General features: G+C 63.2%; 1 protein-coding gene across 1 annotated transcript in view; it reads right to left on the bottom strand.

The window, feature by feature from the left end:
* Positions 1–398: 398 nt before the first annotated feature.
* The window catches only part of SREBF2 (sterol regulatory element binding transcription factor 2), a 36,368-nt gene continuing 21,558 nt past the window's right edge, over positions 399–15,208 (bottom strand). The window contains exons 8-19 of the mRNA XM_051962213.1: positions 12,698–12,884; positions 11,930–12,111; positions 9,374–9,650; positions 8,384–8,553; positions 6,940–7,108; positions 5,801–5,918; positions 5,064–5,173; positions 4,220–4,352; positions 3,793–3,961; positions 2,426–2,611; positions 2,163–2,274; positions 399–2,066 (exon numbers count right to left, since the gene is read on the bottom strand). Coding sequence (XP_051818173.1) covers positions 1,846–2,066; positions 2,163–2,274; positions 2,426–2,611; positions 3,793–3,961; positions 4,220–4,352; positions 5,064–5,173; positions 5,801–5,918; positions 6,940–7,108; positions 8,384–8,553; positions 9,374–9,650; positions 11,930–12,111; positions 12,698–12,884 — 2,034 coding nt within the window. The 3' untranslated portion in view covers positions 399–1,845. The remainder of the gene's footprint in view (positions 2,067–2,162; positions 2,275–2,425; positions 2,612–3,792; positions 3,962–4,219; positions 4,353–5,063; positions 5,174–5,800; positions 5,919–6,939; positions 7,109–8,383; positions 8,554–9,373; positions 9,651–11,929; positions 12,112–12,697; positions 12,885–15,208) is intronic.

The following is a 15,208-nucleotide window of genomic DNA, read 5'->3' as shown; positions in this document are numbered from 1 at the left end:
GGCCGCAGAGCCCGGGCCCCGCGTGCCCTCGTCCCCACTAAAAGCTCCCCACGAGCGGGAGCAGAGAGGGATGAAGGGGAAAACCGGCCACGGCTCCTCCGGTGCCCCCGCAGCCCAGAAAAGGCCAGTGGGGAAGGGGCTGGGGCTTCGGGGCCCTGCTCAGAGGGCTCAGCCACAGGACTCGGTGCCCCCCGCTGGGCCCCGGTCAGGGCCCCTCCCTGGGGACGCTCAGACCCCCCTGAGGGACCTCGGAGAAATCACATGGCATCTCTGAACTTCTGCCCGTGGGGAAGGACCAGGCAGTCCCCAGGGCCCTCCCGGCCCATCTGTGGTCCTCGGGGGAACCGGAACCAGGCCGGGATAGAGAGAAGTCACCGAATGAAAGCACACACGTGGAGTGGGCCGGCGAGACCAAGCTGTGTTTATTGACTAGCCCATTTTTCCCGCACAGGGTGCATGATTGAACATAAAAAGGTCCCTCTGGGGGGCTGAGCCCCCAGCCTTCCGGGGGAGGAATAGTCCCCCCCCATCAAACACACAAACCTCCCCCCACCCACACCCCCCACAACAAGGCACATATGTACACACGTAGAATAAACAAGGGGGGGACTGGCGCTAGACCCATAAATAACACGGAATATAAAACAGGCCCCAGACCCTGCCCGTGGTCACTGGGGGGGGATGAGAGGGGGCGCCGAGATGGGAAGCCCTCAGCAAGGGCATCGGGCGGGCGGGGCCAGGCCACATCCCCTCTCAGCCGTTCCTGCCCCCTCCGCCAGTGCCCAAGGCAAGGAAGGCCGAGGGGCCGCCCCCATGGCTCTCCCCGGCCCGGCAGGTGGGCTCCTCGCTGCTGGAGATGGAGCAGACTCCAGGAAGTGGCTGCTGACCGACCCCTGGTGTCCAGAGCTCCAAGGGGGCTGCTCCATCCATGGTGAGGTCAAAGCTTCGGGCAGCTGCCAGTGCCCAGGAGGCCGAGCCAGGGAAGCGCCAGACCAGGCCGGTCCGGGCAAAGCTGGCCCCGAGGGCTCCCGATTGTGGGTGGAGACAGCCGGGCCCTGTTGGACACGTGCTGCAGGGTCCCCTGACCAGTACTGAGGAGGGTCCGCACACCTTGGGCCCCCTGGAGCTGCGCGAGAGGCAGAAGGGAAGCTGTCCTGGCCCCGGGGAAGAAAACGGCCTCTGTGTCCTGAGAGCAGGAGAGCCCCCCTTGTAGGGGGAGGGGGCGGAGGGGCCCATTCTAGGGCCAAGAAATGGGGCCGGGCAGAGGGGGCCCAGCCACAGACATTTCCCTTTAAAGCACGTTTCTGGGCTGAAGAATCTGGGCAGAGGACAGAACGAAGACCAGAGTGGAGAGGAGCCCCCCATTGTCCAGGGGCTCCCACCGAGGCTCCCCGGCCCTCGGCATTTCCTGCTTGGCTCAAGTGCCCGGGCCCCCTGGGGAGAGCCCGGGGGGAGGGGGGGAGGAAAGGCGGGGAGGGACAATTAAGGAGGATACCATGGTTTGTTTTTCTTAGAAAATTAAAAAACGATGATTTTATTACATGTTCGCCCTGAGGACTGCCTCCCCTTCGCCAAGCTCTAGCCCTGGACCCCGGAGCTGGGCTCTGGGCTGGGCCCTCACGCCCTCGGCTACCGCTACGGAAAGACAACTAACGGCTACATCAGCAACAGGAGAGGGGACGGGGAGCGAGGAGGGGGCTCCCCCAACGGCTCAGCAGGCCCAAAGGCGGAACAAACGGCGCCGCGGCCCCAGCCCGGGAGGGGAGCTTTCAGCGTTTCCCACGCGGAGTCCGGGGAGCCTGAGGGGGCCGGGCAGAGGTTCCCGGGGATCGGCGGCCGCTCCGCTTAGGAGGCCGCGATGGCCGTGCCCCCGCTCAGTTTGACGATCATCTGCTGGCAGTCGCTGCAGGAGCGCTTGTCCCCCACCTTCTCCAGGGTGCGGGCGGCTTCGGCCAGCAGCACGGCGCGCTGCCCGGGGGACGAGAGGAAGGACAGCGGCAGGTGGCGGCAGGCCAGCAGGATGGCGGTGGCCCGCTCCCTCTGCCCGGGCAGGGTCTCCAGCTCTCCTGCGGGAGGGAGCTCGGTCAGCCTCCGGACCCTGCCCGGACCCCGCCCGGACCCCGCCCGGACCCCGGCTGCCCCCCGACTGCGCCCCCACTCACCGTGCTTGCTGCTCTGGGCCGAGCGGCGCCGCAGGCTGTGCTCCAGCAGCTGGTGGGTGCGCGTGGGGCTGGCCCCCGCCATCAGGCGCACCGTGGCCTCGTGCAGGAACACCTGGGGGCGGAGGCGGCGGCTGAGCACACACGGGCGGGACCCCCCCAGCCAGCCCCAAGGGACCTCCGCAACGGGGGTCAGGGAAAGGGGGCCCCGCCGTCCCTCCCTCCCCCCCAGTCCGAGCCCTGGCCGGGAGGGCCCCGGTGCTTACCTTCCGATAGGCCGGCCGGAAGCTGTGCGCCAGCCTGCGCAGGCTGCCCAGGTCCCTCTGGAAGCCCGCCAGCTCGGGGGCCGAGGCGTGGCAGGTCTCCCCCAGCGCGGGGCTGGAGCCCGCCTGCTTCTGCCACAGGGCAGTGCGCAGGGACAGCAGCAGGTCGCAGGTGAGCAGCTGGACCACCTGCAGGGGCCAGAGCAAACGGTGGGGGGGGCGGCCCGGGCCGGGGGTGGGAGGAAGGGGCAGTGGGCGGAGCAGCGGGGGAGGGGAGGGGCCGGAGGCCGACCCAGGCACCCCGAGACTCCCTGGCATGGGGGAGGGGGCGGTCCTGGGCTTGCTCCAGCCCAAGGGAGCCTAGTCAGATCAGCCAGTCTGCACCAGTGCCGGCAGGAAGCACCCGCTGCAGGTGTAGGCCGAGGACTGGCCGGTGAGCGTGAGAACGCCTCGGGACTCGTCCCGGAGAGAGGGGGCGGCGCCGGGGCTGGGCTCTGCGGCTGCCCTCCTCCTCCTCCTCCTCTTCCTCCTCCTTCGAACAGACGCCCATCTCACCAGCAGCTTCCGCCTCTCCCAGACACCCCACTGAGGGCCTGGCCCAGGGTCCGGGTCCAGCAGACGGGCTCTGCGGCCGGGGCCGGTGGGAAGCTCTGGGAGGGAGCCCCTTCCCACACGGGGAGGCTGTCACGCCTCACCCCGGCGGCCCCTCGGCTTCTGGACCCGCCCCCCACCCAGAGTAGCCCCCGGACTCGGCCCCGGCCCCGCCAGTGGGCTCAGGTCGGCCCTTGGGCCTCCGCCAGCCCCACAATGCGCCACCCCTTCGGGCTGGCGGGAGAGCTCGGGAGGCGGCGGCGGCGGGGGTGGCGGCAGCGGCGGCGGCGCGGGCCTCTGGGATGCACTGTGGGAACATTGCACAGCCCGACATGACGTGCAATGCAACTACAATGCACCACAGCCACTCGCAGGGGAGCTCTGCCCACCCCAGGCGAGGCGAGGAGGCCGGCCCGGCTGGCCCCAGGGAGCGGGGGGCAGCACCGAGGAGGCCCCCGAGAAGGGAGCAGGTGAGGGCCGGCAACGCCCCAAGGAGAGCCCCCGGGAGGAGAAGGGGGGCGGGGGGCAGCACCGAGGAGGCCCCCAGGAGGAAGAGCCAGCTAAAGGGAGGGCCGGCAATGCCCCCAGAAGGTCCCCCAGGAGGAAAGGGCGGCAGGGGAGGGGCCGCTCCTCCACACGGCGAGAGCTCCGGTGCAGCCAGGCCCCAGTCCCGGCCGGTCAGGAGGGGGCTTCTCCCGGAGCTGGGGCAGCAGCTTTCTCTCTAGGGAGAGCCCCGAAGCAGCCTCCCCCTCCCCCCACGGGGAGCCCCAGAGCCTTACGTGGGTGAGCCCCGCGTCGGAGGCCGCGCCACTGACGTTCAGGCTGCCCCAGAGGTGCCCGCTGGCCCTCTCGCAGTGACCAAAGGAGCTCTGCTGGATCTCGGCCTTCCCCGGGAGGGAGGCGTGCATGGCCCGGCAGGTGTGGAAGACGGCCTTCACGAGGGGGCTCCTGGAAGGGAGGAGGGGAGACAGAGGCCGGCCCATTAACTGCTCGTCTCCCCCGCCCCCTCCCAGGGAGGACGGACCCTAACCAGCTCTGCCACGCTGGGGCCCAGCTGCCCTCTCGTGATGGGCCTTCAGGGGGTCGGGGCTTATTTCTGAAAACCTCTGCAGGCCGACATGCCCGTGGTCCCTCTGGGCCCCCCGGCCTTTCCTTCTCCCACTGCCCCTCCCCAGACCCACGGCGCGAGAGAAAGGGCTCACGCACTCGGCCATCTCCAGGGGCTTGGGGATCCGCTCCACCTCGGTGAACTGTGACCGCACGGCCGCGTCATCGCCTTGGAGCCAGCCGATGGCCATCCCGACGGCGGAGGCCCACCACCGACAGATGACGTCCGGGCCTGGAGGGGGAAGCGCCGCGCTCGGTCACCTCCTCGCCTGTGACGCGCAGCAGGGGGCGCCGATGCACCCCACCACCCCGGGACCCCCTCAGGGAGGTGGCTGCTCCCCCGGAGCTCAGGAGGGGCCCTCGAGCATTGTCACGGGGCCCGGGGAGATTTCGGGTCAGTCTGGAGCCAATGAGTCTCCCACATCTTGGACGCTGTGAGCCACTTCAACGGCTAAAAGCATCTGTGACCGTTTTATTCATCCCGAACCCGTGACACGTTAACTCCGGGATCCCCACGGGGGCTGACGGCTCCGCGGGGCTCGCCCACTTATGTCGGAGAGTTTTCACGGACTATCTCCGCATGAGGCTCCCTGGCCCCCGGGGCTTTGATTTTATAAATGCAAAAGCCCCGTGCTTAACGAGGAGACTAAGGAGTTCATCAGACTGGCTGTCCAGGGGCCCAGCACTCCCTAAGAAGGGGTTTGGAGGGCAAACTGCAGGCACTTAATAAATGCCTGAGAGACTGACCAACGCCTACCTAAGGCACGGAATGCCAGGCGCAGGCCCACTTCCCTTCCGGCATCCCGACCCGGCTCGGCCCAACAGGGAACCTTTGGCAGGGGTTAGCGGTGGGGACGGCAGCCCGGCTGTCCCTGCGTCCGGCCTCCCCACAGTGACTCAGGAAAGCGACCGCCGACCCCCACGGGACCCTCGAGAGACTCACCCAGAGCTGACTTCAACACCGAGCTGTTTGTGAAAGGGGGGGTCGCGACCCCCACGGAATCCACAAAAGAATTCAGCAACTTGAGGTACTCCAGCGCGCTGGACAGCTCACTGAGGACAAGACCAGAGGTGGGAGCACTGACTGCCGGCCCCTCCCACAGCCCTGCTGTACCTCCGAGAACCCCCAGGGAGTCCCGGATCCAGGAGCCTCCAGCTCAGGCACCCAAACCTGCCCCCCCCCCGGAAGCCCAGAATCTGAGCACCCCCTTCCCCAGTTCAGCCCCAGGCTCCCTAGAGGGTCACCCAGCTCTCCTCCTACCCCAATGTGTGCAGACCCCCCAGGACCGCCCCCACATTAGGCTGTCCACAATGTGCCCTTCCAGTCAGAGGCCAGACCCCGCTGCACCTCTTCCTCCCGTGCTGCTCTTTGTCTCTCTCTCTCTCTCTCTCTCTCTCTCTCACACACACACACACACTTTTTACACACTCCATATGTTAAGAGGCTTTAGCGGACAGAGCCAGGACATAAGTTCCAATCTGACCATGTGACCCCAGACAAGTCACTTCCTCTACTTGCTTTAGTTTCTGCTATAAATGGGGGGCCCGGGGCAGCCGTGAGGAGCAACTGTGCTAAGATGCCCCAAAGCACTTTGCAAACCTCCAAGTGCTCTAGAAAAGGGGCTTCTATGTCTGGCAAGCGGCAGCGCCGGCCCTCCCTCCGCCCCCCCCAGCCCGTACCACGTCTCCTCGTCCGGCTCGGCTCGCCCCTTCTCGGCCTGGGGCTTCACCAGGGCGTCCACGGCTCGCTCGAGCAGGTGCTTGCAGAAGGCCTGGTGCACCTGCGCGATGGGGTCCGCTGCAAAAGGGAGAGGGGAGAAGGCTGATTCTGACGCCCTTCCTGGACCCGAGCGGACGGGGAGATCAGCACTTCACGGGCATCCTCTAAGTTCCTGGGGACCGGCTACTGAAGCAGAGGCGGGCGGCTACGGGGACAGAACGTCGCAGGCACACTACCAGCTGCTCTGAGTGACTGTTTCTCCATCCCAAAGGACAGTTTGACGAGAGCTCTTTTCTTTGTCTCCTCCCCCTCAGAGGAGTGGGGCAGCAGCAAAAGGCTCCTTTTAAAAGGAGGTGTCTGGGAGAAGGGCAGAGGCCCTCTGGCTCCCTGACCGCTCCCATCCCCTGTGAGCGTGTCTGATCAGCGCAGCCTTTCTCGCAGGGTGGGCACGGGGGGAGGGGGGGTAAGGGGTAGGGGCAGAGAAGGCGGATGGTGGCGCAGAGAGAGCGGCACGAGAGAGCGTCCGTCACCCCCAGAGTTTCTGACACAAGAAAAAATCCGATTCTCCAAAAGAAGGCAGTGCCTCGTGGGGGAAGACGTATGAGCGTCTTCTGTGATGCGGGCACGCCATGCTGGGTGATCTTGTGCCAGTGCCAGCCTGACCACGCCACTGTGGGGCAGCAGCCCGCAGGCCTTTTAAGGGGCTCTGCCTCCCTGGACCCCCAGAGGGACCCGAGAGCTCAATCCAAGAGCAGAGGGGGAAGGATTACAGGCATCCCGGCCTAAGGGACAGTGAGATGGGTCGTTCCCAGTCCTGGAACAGGAAGCAGGTTTGTCCGGCAGCCTGCCACAGAGCGAGTGTTTCTAACGTGTGGGGGGCATGAGGCAGAAAAAGGCGGCTGGCCGGGGACCGGCCGCCAGAGCAAAGCCAGGGACGCCGGCTCTAGACCCAGTGGGCCGGCGGCACAGAGAACGCCTCCCCCGCTCCCGAGCCCCTCTGCGGGTCTCTGGCTGCCGCACCACCAGCAGCTGGAGGGCAGGGCCGATGGTGGCCCCCTTCCTCCCCCACCCACAAGCAGGGGGCCGGGCAGGCTCCCACCTGGGTTCCTCGGGGTGCAGTACAGGCTCTCCTTGGTGGCCGACTTCACCGACCAGCTCCGTTCCACAAAAAACTTCTGGCCCAGGGGGTGACACAGCCAGCGCAGGGAGTCGGGGACGGCGTTGCGCTCGGGGCCACACAAGCTTTGGGCTCGGCTCAGGAAGTAGCTCTGCCGAGGGAAGGAGGACGAAGTGAGGGGGGCCCGGCTCTAGCCCACCCGAGGGCGAAGGAGGCCCGAGGCCACCGGGGGTGAATCTGCCAATGTGTGTGTGGGAAGGAGGCCCACAGGCCACTCAGGCAAAGCCAACACCAGCGAATGTAGGGCCGGACAAGCACGCGGCGTCCATGCCAAAGTGGGGTTCCGACCATGCTGCTCCTTGGCCCGACTCCCAGCCCCAAGGAGCCTTGAAGACAGAGCGGGGAGTCTGGGAAGTTGGAAACTACCAGGGGTCCAAAGGCCCTCCCCTGACCTTCTTCCAGCGGCCTGAAGGCCTCCCCCGAATCCCCCAGGTGGCCCAAAGGCCCCTTCCCTGACCCCCCCAATGGCCTGAAAGCCTCCCCTGATTCCCCAAGTGACCTGACTCCTCCCAGCGGCCTGAAGGCTCCATCCCTGACCTCCAGGTGGCCTGAAGAACCCCCAGGCCTCTGTCCCCGACTTCCCAGACAACTTGGGAGCTGGCATTCAAAGGGTCTCTGCGCACTGAGCAGTTTGAGGCGACATTCGGCACCTGGGTGACCAGGGCGAGCTCCTCCTCTCAGACAGGGAGCACGAGCCCTGCCTCAGGGACTGCTCTGCCTCTGAGCCGTGGGGGAGTCGCGGCCAACAGGTGCTCCACAGAGCCCAAAGGGGCCCCCGGCAGCTGCTGGGCACGGGAGGCCCAGGGCTGCCTGCGTCTGCTCCATGATTCAGTCCCCCAGGGCCCGGACAGGCCTCACCTACCCCCACCCCTGCAGGATGCTGCACACAGTAGGGCCCAGGAACAAGAGCTGGCCCGGACAGGGCACCTTGAGGAGTTGCAAGCACTTTACAAATGTCTCCCTAACCTCACCACAACCCTGGGAAGTGCTGTTACTGTCCCCATCCTACAGCTGAGGAAACTAAGGCCGGCAGAAGTTCCGTGACTTGCCTGGGGCAATGTCTGAGGCTGTTCTTCCTGATGCCGGGCCCAGCACTGACCGCTGCCCACACAGCTGGCACTAAGCTGGCCAGATGACTACCCACAGACTAAATGGCTTCCTCGGAGGCACCCAGTGTCTCAGTGCGCTAGACAGGAGCAGCCTCCGGGCTGGGCCCGGTGTCTCTCACACAGGGCTGACGCAGTCCTTCACAGAGGGCACCGATGGTGGCCACAGGGCCACGTGGAGCTGGCAGAGAGCCCGGCGCTGCGCTGGTAGCCCCTACCCCTCTCCCTCCCCAAGCAAGATCACTAGGGCAGGTACTCACAGCCAAGAAGCCCAGTTTGCCTCCACAGCGAGTCTTGAGCCCCACAGCCGCTGTGAGGTGGATTTCGGCCTGGGTGCTCGGGGGGATCTCCTCCTCGGCACATTCAGCCAGATTGACGGCACACAGAGCCATGTGCAGATCGGAGCAGGCAGAGCCAGCTGGGAGCTTCCCTGCATGAAGGAGACACCTAGTGAGAGGCAGCCCCCTCTCACATGCACAGCTCAGGGACAGCCTCCAGGCCCAGGAGAAAGATTAACCCAGTGAGCCGGGCCCAGCCCAGAAGGTTTAGCCTGGCCCAGCCGGGTCCAGGAGAAGGCTTAGCCCAGCGAGGCCGGCCCAGGAGAAGGCTTAGGCCAGGTAGGCCTGGCCTAGCCCAGAAGGCTTGGCCCAGCTCGGCCCAGCTCAGCCCAGCTGAGCCCAGGAGAAGGCTTAGCCCAGCCCGGTTTGGCCCAGCCCAGGAGAAGGCTTAGCCTGGCTAGGCCTGGCCCATCCCAGCTTAGCCCAGCTCGGCCCAGCCCAGGCCAGGAGAAGGCTTAGGCAGTCTCCCCTCCTGCACTCTGGGCTCCCACATGACATTCGCTCCTCTCTCAGACTCTGCCTCCCCCACAGGTGAGAATGCCCTCCCTCCTCCCCTCCCCACCTCCATCTCCACAAATCTCCCCTCCTCTGACCCCCCCATTAGGCGCCACCCTCCCCATGATTTGCCCCATCCACGTGTATACTGGGCACACGTCATCCCAGAACGTAACTGCCGTCTCCCCCGGGAGAATTCCCGAGCACGGTGGCCGGCAGGCGGGGGGCACCCAGCTAACCCTCCTGGATGGCCCGAGGGCCCCAGAGCCGCCCAGAGCGGACCCCGCGGCCGCAGCCTCGTCCGCTCTAAGTGGCGCCCGACGGAGCCAGAGAGAAAGAAGCTTCGGAAATTCATGCCTGACGCGCCCCAAGAGCCCGAGCCCTGGGCGGCCCCCGCCCCCGCTTCCGCGGGCTGACCTGTGATGTGCAGCTGATGAAGCTTGTGGTAGGCCAAGGCCGCGTCGCGAGCGCTGGTCTTCGCCTCGTCTTCAAAGCCGCCGCCGGCCACGGCCGCCCGGCGCCGGCGCTGCGCCACCTTCTTCATCAGCCAGCGCACCAGCCTCAGCTTCTGCAGGCTGTACCGGATCACGTTCCAGGAGAGGCTGCAAGCCAGGTCCAGGTGGGAGGTGGGCAGCGCGCGGCCCAGGACGGACAGGCACGTCTGAAGGTTCGAGGCCGCCGCGGCAAAGTCCCCCTGGAGGAGGCGAGAAGCGAGGACGGCGTTGGGGTCCTGAGGACACTGTCTGACTGACGGCACGACGGCCGTTTCCTCCCTCAGAGGGTCAGCAGGGACCCAGGGTCCATCTTGCTCGGGCGGAAGGCCGGCTGGGGCCGACTCACAAAAGAACAATCGTGCTCAGCCCGGGGAGCACGGGAAGGGAGGCCTGGAGAGGCCGGCCCAGTTCCCGGAGCCCCCAACAAGTACTCAATCAGCGTTGCCCGGGTTGGGTCAGAGCCTCCCCCCCTCTTGTTCCGGGCTGTTAATGACACGCATGAAGACGCTGGTTAACAAATCTGTTGCTGACATGAGATGACAGAATCGCGCCACACAGAAATAATGAATGAATGAGAGAAAGGGTCAAGTGGAAACCAAGACGATAACTCCCACCGAGACAAGTTTGATTCCTGCAAAGCCCCCCAAAGCCCGCCGGCCAAGCACAGAATGGAGGGAGCTGGCTTAGCCGGCGCTCACACGACCCCTCCATCATTAGCTCCGAGGCAGCTTGCTGCAGGGCCGGATTGGGAATCGAGAAGATCCGGGATCGAAACCTTGTGCCTGTGTGATCCTGGCCAAGTCCCTTTCCCAACCTGGGTCTCAGCGTCCTCATCTATAGAACGAGAGACCCTCCTCTACAGTCTCCTACTCCTACGCCAAGACCCTGCAAGCTACCAGTGACACAAGACCTAAAAACCCCGAGGGCAGCCTCAGGCTACCCTACCAAAAACGAGGTCCCCGCGGCAGAAAGTCCACGGTCCTCGTGCCCAGCCACTAATGGGACCACAGCTAGAGGCCTGAGCACAATCCAAGGAACCACATCTCAAGAAGAGACAAGTGCGAGAAGATAACAAGATGGCGGTGGGTGAGCAACTGTGGGAAAGAGAAGAGATGGGCTCAAGATGAAGGAGACTTCCCTTGACGGCCAAAAGTGCGGATTTGTTTTGCTTATCTAAGCATACAATGTAAGCTTTCTTCCTTCCTTCCTCTCTCTCTCTCTCTCTCTCTCCCTTCCTTCTTCCTTCTTTTTTGAAAAGGGGGACAAGAAGGAAAGAAGATTTTTATTTGAAAGATTTTTTAATTAAAAAAAGAAATCCTTCTTCTATTCATTGAGAGCTGTCCAGCAATGAAACAGACTGCCTAATTAGATGGGGAGCTGTCCATTATTGTGGGGTACCTGGCCACATGGGAGGGACTTGTGACACAGGAGCTGACCTGTGTACTGAGGAGGGGATCTAACAAGACCCCACCGAGTACCCCTTGAACGATGATGTTACGGATGTCAGATCTGAGAGAACTGGAAACCCCATGACCTCTGGGCCCGGGTCAATTTAAAGACTGAGCTTGGAGAGTCTAAACTCTGGCTGCAGTGGTGGAGACAAAGGTTGGGGGGAGGCGGGAGGGGGGACATTTCATTATGTTAATGCAGCAGAATATTATTAAGAAATGACAAAAGGGACCGTTTCAGAGAAGCTCAGAAGTCTTGTATGAAGCAGAGAGAAGTGAGAAAGCCCGAGAGTCCCCGAGCAGGGACACGGAGGGGAAAGACCGAGAGCGCCGATGGAGGCAGCGACCGATCAGCGGGTCAGGCTCAGAGCCCGGCGCAGCCAGTGCATGTGTCGGAGGCCACAGGGACAAGGAGGGACCTGGGGCTTCACTGGAGTGCAAGGGAACTTCCAGGTAAGGGAAAGCCCCTCCACCAGTGCAGGTTAACACCAGGGAGCTGAGCAGAGCTGGGAGAGGCAAAGGACTGGCCCCCAGCTCTTCTCGGCGTTGATGCCAGCTTTGCCCTAGGGGTCCTAATGACACTAAAAAGTAAATCACAAAAACCGAGCGGAAGGAAGCAGGAGCTCCTCCTTCAGGACAGAGCCAGGCCCGGTAATGGGGGAACTGCCACCCTGCTGGAGAGACTCTCACATCACAGGGTGATGGAACAGCACGCCACTTGTCTGGGGCCCTCTGCCTGCTGAAACTCAAGCTTGTCAATGTTTTCATTCATCCTATACCGAGAAACTTTAAAAATGGATTCTAGCGATCCCCAGTATGGCCGTGGGCGGCTCCTCCCATCGAGCTGGGGGAGCTCTGCTCCTAGAGGACCCCGAGGGGAGGCTGGGATGGTCCCAGAGCGAGGAGTCCGTCCCTGGCCGGCCCAGACCCGACCTTCCAGAATACGGCAGAGGAGACTGTACAGAAGGGGAGATTTTACTTTATTTCCAAGGCTCTCAGGAGGACTCGGAGCCAAGGTGGGAGGAACGCACCCTGGCCAGGTCCAGGTCGGCCTGCTTGCGATGGCGCCAAAACGTGACCGAGGTCCGCGAGTGCATCCGGATCACGGGCTCCCCGTGCACCAGCAGCTTGATGAAAACGCTCAGGACGATCGTGCCATTTAGGAGCCACAGAAGGAGAGTCGGGAACATCCAGTCAATCCAGCCGCCAGCCCCTGGGGAGGGAGGAGGGAGAAAGGGCCCTTGACTCCAGAGAAACAAGGGCGGGCCAACTGAGGATGAGCCGCCCCTGGACAGGGAAAGCCCAATTTGGAATGGAAGGTTGTCAGAGGTCACCAGACGACCCCCAAATTTGACAGAGATCCGGAGAGAAACGGTGAATCTCTCAAGCTTGCCCTGGGGAGCCGCCCTCAGCCCCTCTGCCTCTACCACCAGGAGTCTCCGGAGCCTCTGAGGAGAAATCCGGGCTGGGGGACAGCCAGCCCACCCCTCCCCCACTGAGCAGAGCTGCAAATGAAACCCAAAACACCCTCGGATGGCCGGGGAGGGAGAGCTGACCCACAGACTCTGCACGGGCAGCTCCTGTCCCTCTCTAAGACCCAGCCCCCAGGGTCCGGCCCACCCCAGGGGGGCCGCATGGGAAAGGAGAAAGGACCTGGCCCCTGGCCGAGTTCTTCCTGCCCTCCCGTGGGTGGGCGGCCGGGCCTTGCCTGAACCGCTTCTGTGTCCGTGATCGGACAAGGCCCGGCTTGGCCACCGACACGAGGCTGGGCAGAGCACTCTCTGGGGGCAGTGTCCCACCTGAATCAAAGGACAGGATGCTCCGGCCCGCGGGCGCCGGCTGGCCCGAGCCGTGGGCCCCTCCCCGTTCCAGCAGCGATGTCAGGGGGTTGAAGGAGAGACACAGACAGGTGAGCACGCACAGCAGGATCCGAGAGCGGTCCACCATGCCCAGCGCCACGGGAGGAGAATCGGGCTCGTCTTTGACCTTCAACACAAAGGAGGCCGGGGAGAGACCCGTCAAAGTCATGTCTGTGTCCCTGACCTGGGCAGGGCCTCCCTACCGCGACCTGAGGTCACCTGGTGCCTGCCTTTCATCGTGCGTTTCAATAGGCTTTTAACAGAGTCCATGGGAACAGCTCAGGTTCCTGAGAAGCCTCACAGGCTCCCCTCTCCTGCATCTGCAGGGCAGGGACTGCTGGAGGGGGCTTAGCCCCAGGGGCCTCCCTCTCTCTGAGCCGCCTCCCTGCCCTTGTCTCTTTATGTACCGGGACAGGGAATCACAGGAGGGACCAGCGGCACTCACACAATCAGGAGGCCCTAAGAGGCCCGGCCCTCTGCCCAAACACACCGTGTGCCCGAGCTGCCACCCCCGTCTCCCCCAGGTCCAAGGCGTTGGTGACCTTCCCTTCGGACTCATTTCCCCATCAGACGTAAGGTCCGGGAGGGCAGGGGCTAGCCGCCAACGTGCATTTGTACTGTCAGTGCCCGGCACACGGTAAGCACTGTCTCTCTCTGTCCGTGTATCTCTACCCCCCACCCACCCACTTTCTTGCTCTCGTCCTGCCTTTTCTTTTCTTTCCTTTAGCTCACCTCTCCAGACTCCACGTCTAGTTGGGAAAGAGTCCTTGGCAGCCCGGCACCAGGCCCGGGCTCTCACCTCCCGGGTCCCGCCTCGGGGTCCCTTAGGGGTCCCCAAGCTAAAGCTTCAGTGCTTGGTTTAAGTCACAGTGGAGAGCGCTAAACACGAGGCTCAACATTTACTGGCCAAGCCCCCTCCGTCTCAGGCCCTACTTCCTCAACTGGCTACTGAGGAGAATTGTTCTTGGGCGGCCTGTGAGCTCGCGGGAGGACCAGAGACGTGGGCTGAGCCTCTTAGAAGGATGGGCTGACTTGGGGATGAGCCGGGGCCTGCACACTTCCCACCCCCCACATCGGGTCTCCATGGAAGGAGGCCATCACCTATCCACCCCTGAACAGGTAATGTTTGCACATTCATGTAGTCAAAAAAAGACTCTCCCCAGTCACCAAGAGCTGCACGGTTCATGTCCAGAGACGGCTCCCAGAGGCCTCCCAAGCTCATCCTTCCCAGGTTTGTGTCCCATTATGACGGCCTTGGAGGAGCAGGAGCCCCTTGGCGTTAGGCTGAGGTAGACCCCAGTGAAAGTAGAACAGCCGTTGTGCATTTGGAAACCGTGGATGTGACTGGTCTCAAGTCACCTCCAGAGAGCTGAGGCCAGAGGCCGGGCCCCCTACGCTAAGGCCGCTCAGCGAACCCCTTCAGGAGTTGTTTTTCTTCCTCAGAATCCTTGGCAAAGCAACTTATGTGGCTTATTTTTAAGAAAAAAGCATTTTTAAAAACCTACATTTTCTAAGTTACATTTTATTTAATGAGATTTCTGTGCTTAACCTCAAAGGAATGATTTTGTTAAAAAATATTCTACAGGGAAATTGTGGAAATGGTAACTGGCTGCCATTATGACAATGCAGCGTAAGCCCTGGATGCTTCCCTGAGCCCCCCATAAATCAGCCCAAGAACGACTCTCCTTCTAAGTCACTCTACTCAGCCAACCGGGCGAGGGCCTCTGGCCCTGCTTTTAATGTTTTTATTGGGACCAGGCTGGCCCATGGGCAGAATTTTGCCCTCCAGCTTTCCCAGCTTCCCCAAGGCCAGTATGTCTCTGCCTTCAGGAGGGGAGACAATCTGACAGACCCTTTGGCCAAACCTGGCAAAGCCCCGAACATCTCTGCCCCTTTATTCTCTTCTCTCCCGAGAGCATGGCTGATCTCAGGGGGCCACAGACAGAGCCAGAAAGGAGCCCCATGCTTTACAGAGAAGGGCCTTGTACACTGGCCATGAGGGGGCGCAGCAAAGGGAACCTAACAGCAGGCAGCCTGCTGCCCCCGGAAGCACATCCTGCATCGCCAGTGGCCTCTGGGATGTCCGAAAGGAAGGCACTGCCCTGTGACTTGCGCAGCCAGGCCCTTGTCACCCTCAGCCGCACACTTCCCCAGGCTTGTCTCTACCTTTCCCCGTGTCTTGTCTACACCTGCTCAGCGCCGTCCAGGCCTGTGTCGCCTGCAGCTGCTCCCTCTGCACTTCCCCAGGCTGTCTACCCCCGGCTCAGCAGTCATAAGGCCACGATTCTCGTCCAGAAGGGCCCTGGAGTGCGCCCCTGCAGCTGCGGCTTCCCGAGATTTCTCTGACGTCCACCCCTGCTCTTGTCACCCACTATTTGCTCAGCTCCGGGGACCACAACTAAACTCTGGCCGGCCGGCCCATGGAGCTCTTCCTAACCTGATCCTTTTCTA

The sequence above is a fragment of the Antechinus flavipes genome, chromosome 5 (genome assembly GCF_016432865.1).
Source record: "Antechinus flavipes isolate AdamAnt ecotype Samford, QLD, Australia chromosome 5, AdamAnt_v2, whole genome shotgun sequence".
Classification (NCBI taxonomy): Eukaryota; Metazoa; Chordata; class Mammalia; order Dasyuromorphia; family Dasyuridae; genus Antechinus; species Antechinus flavipes.
Note: the sequence above shows the minus strand (reverse complement) of the source record. Positions and strands in the feature narration are given on the sequence as shown.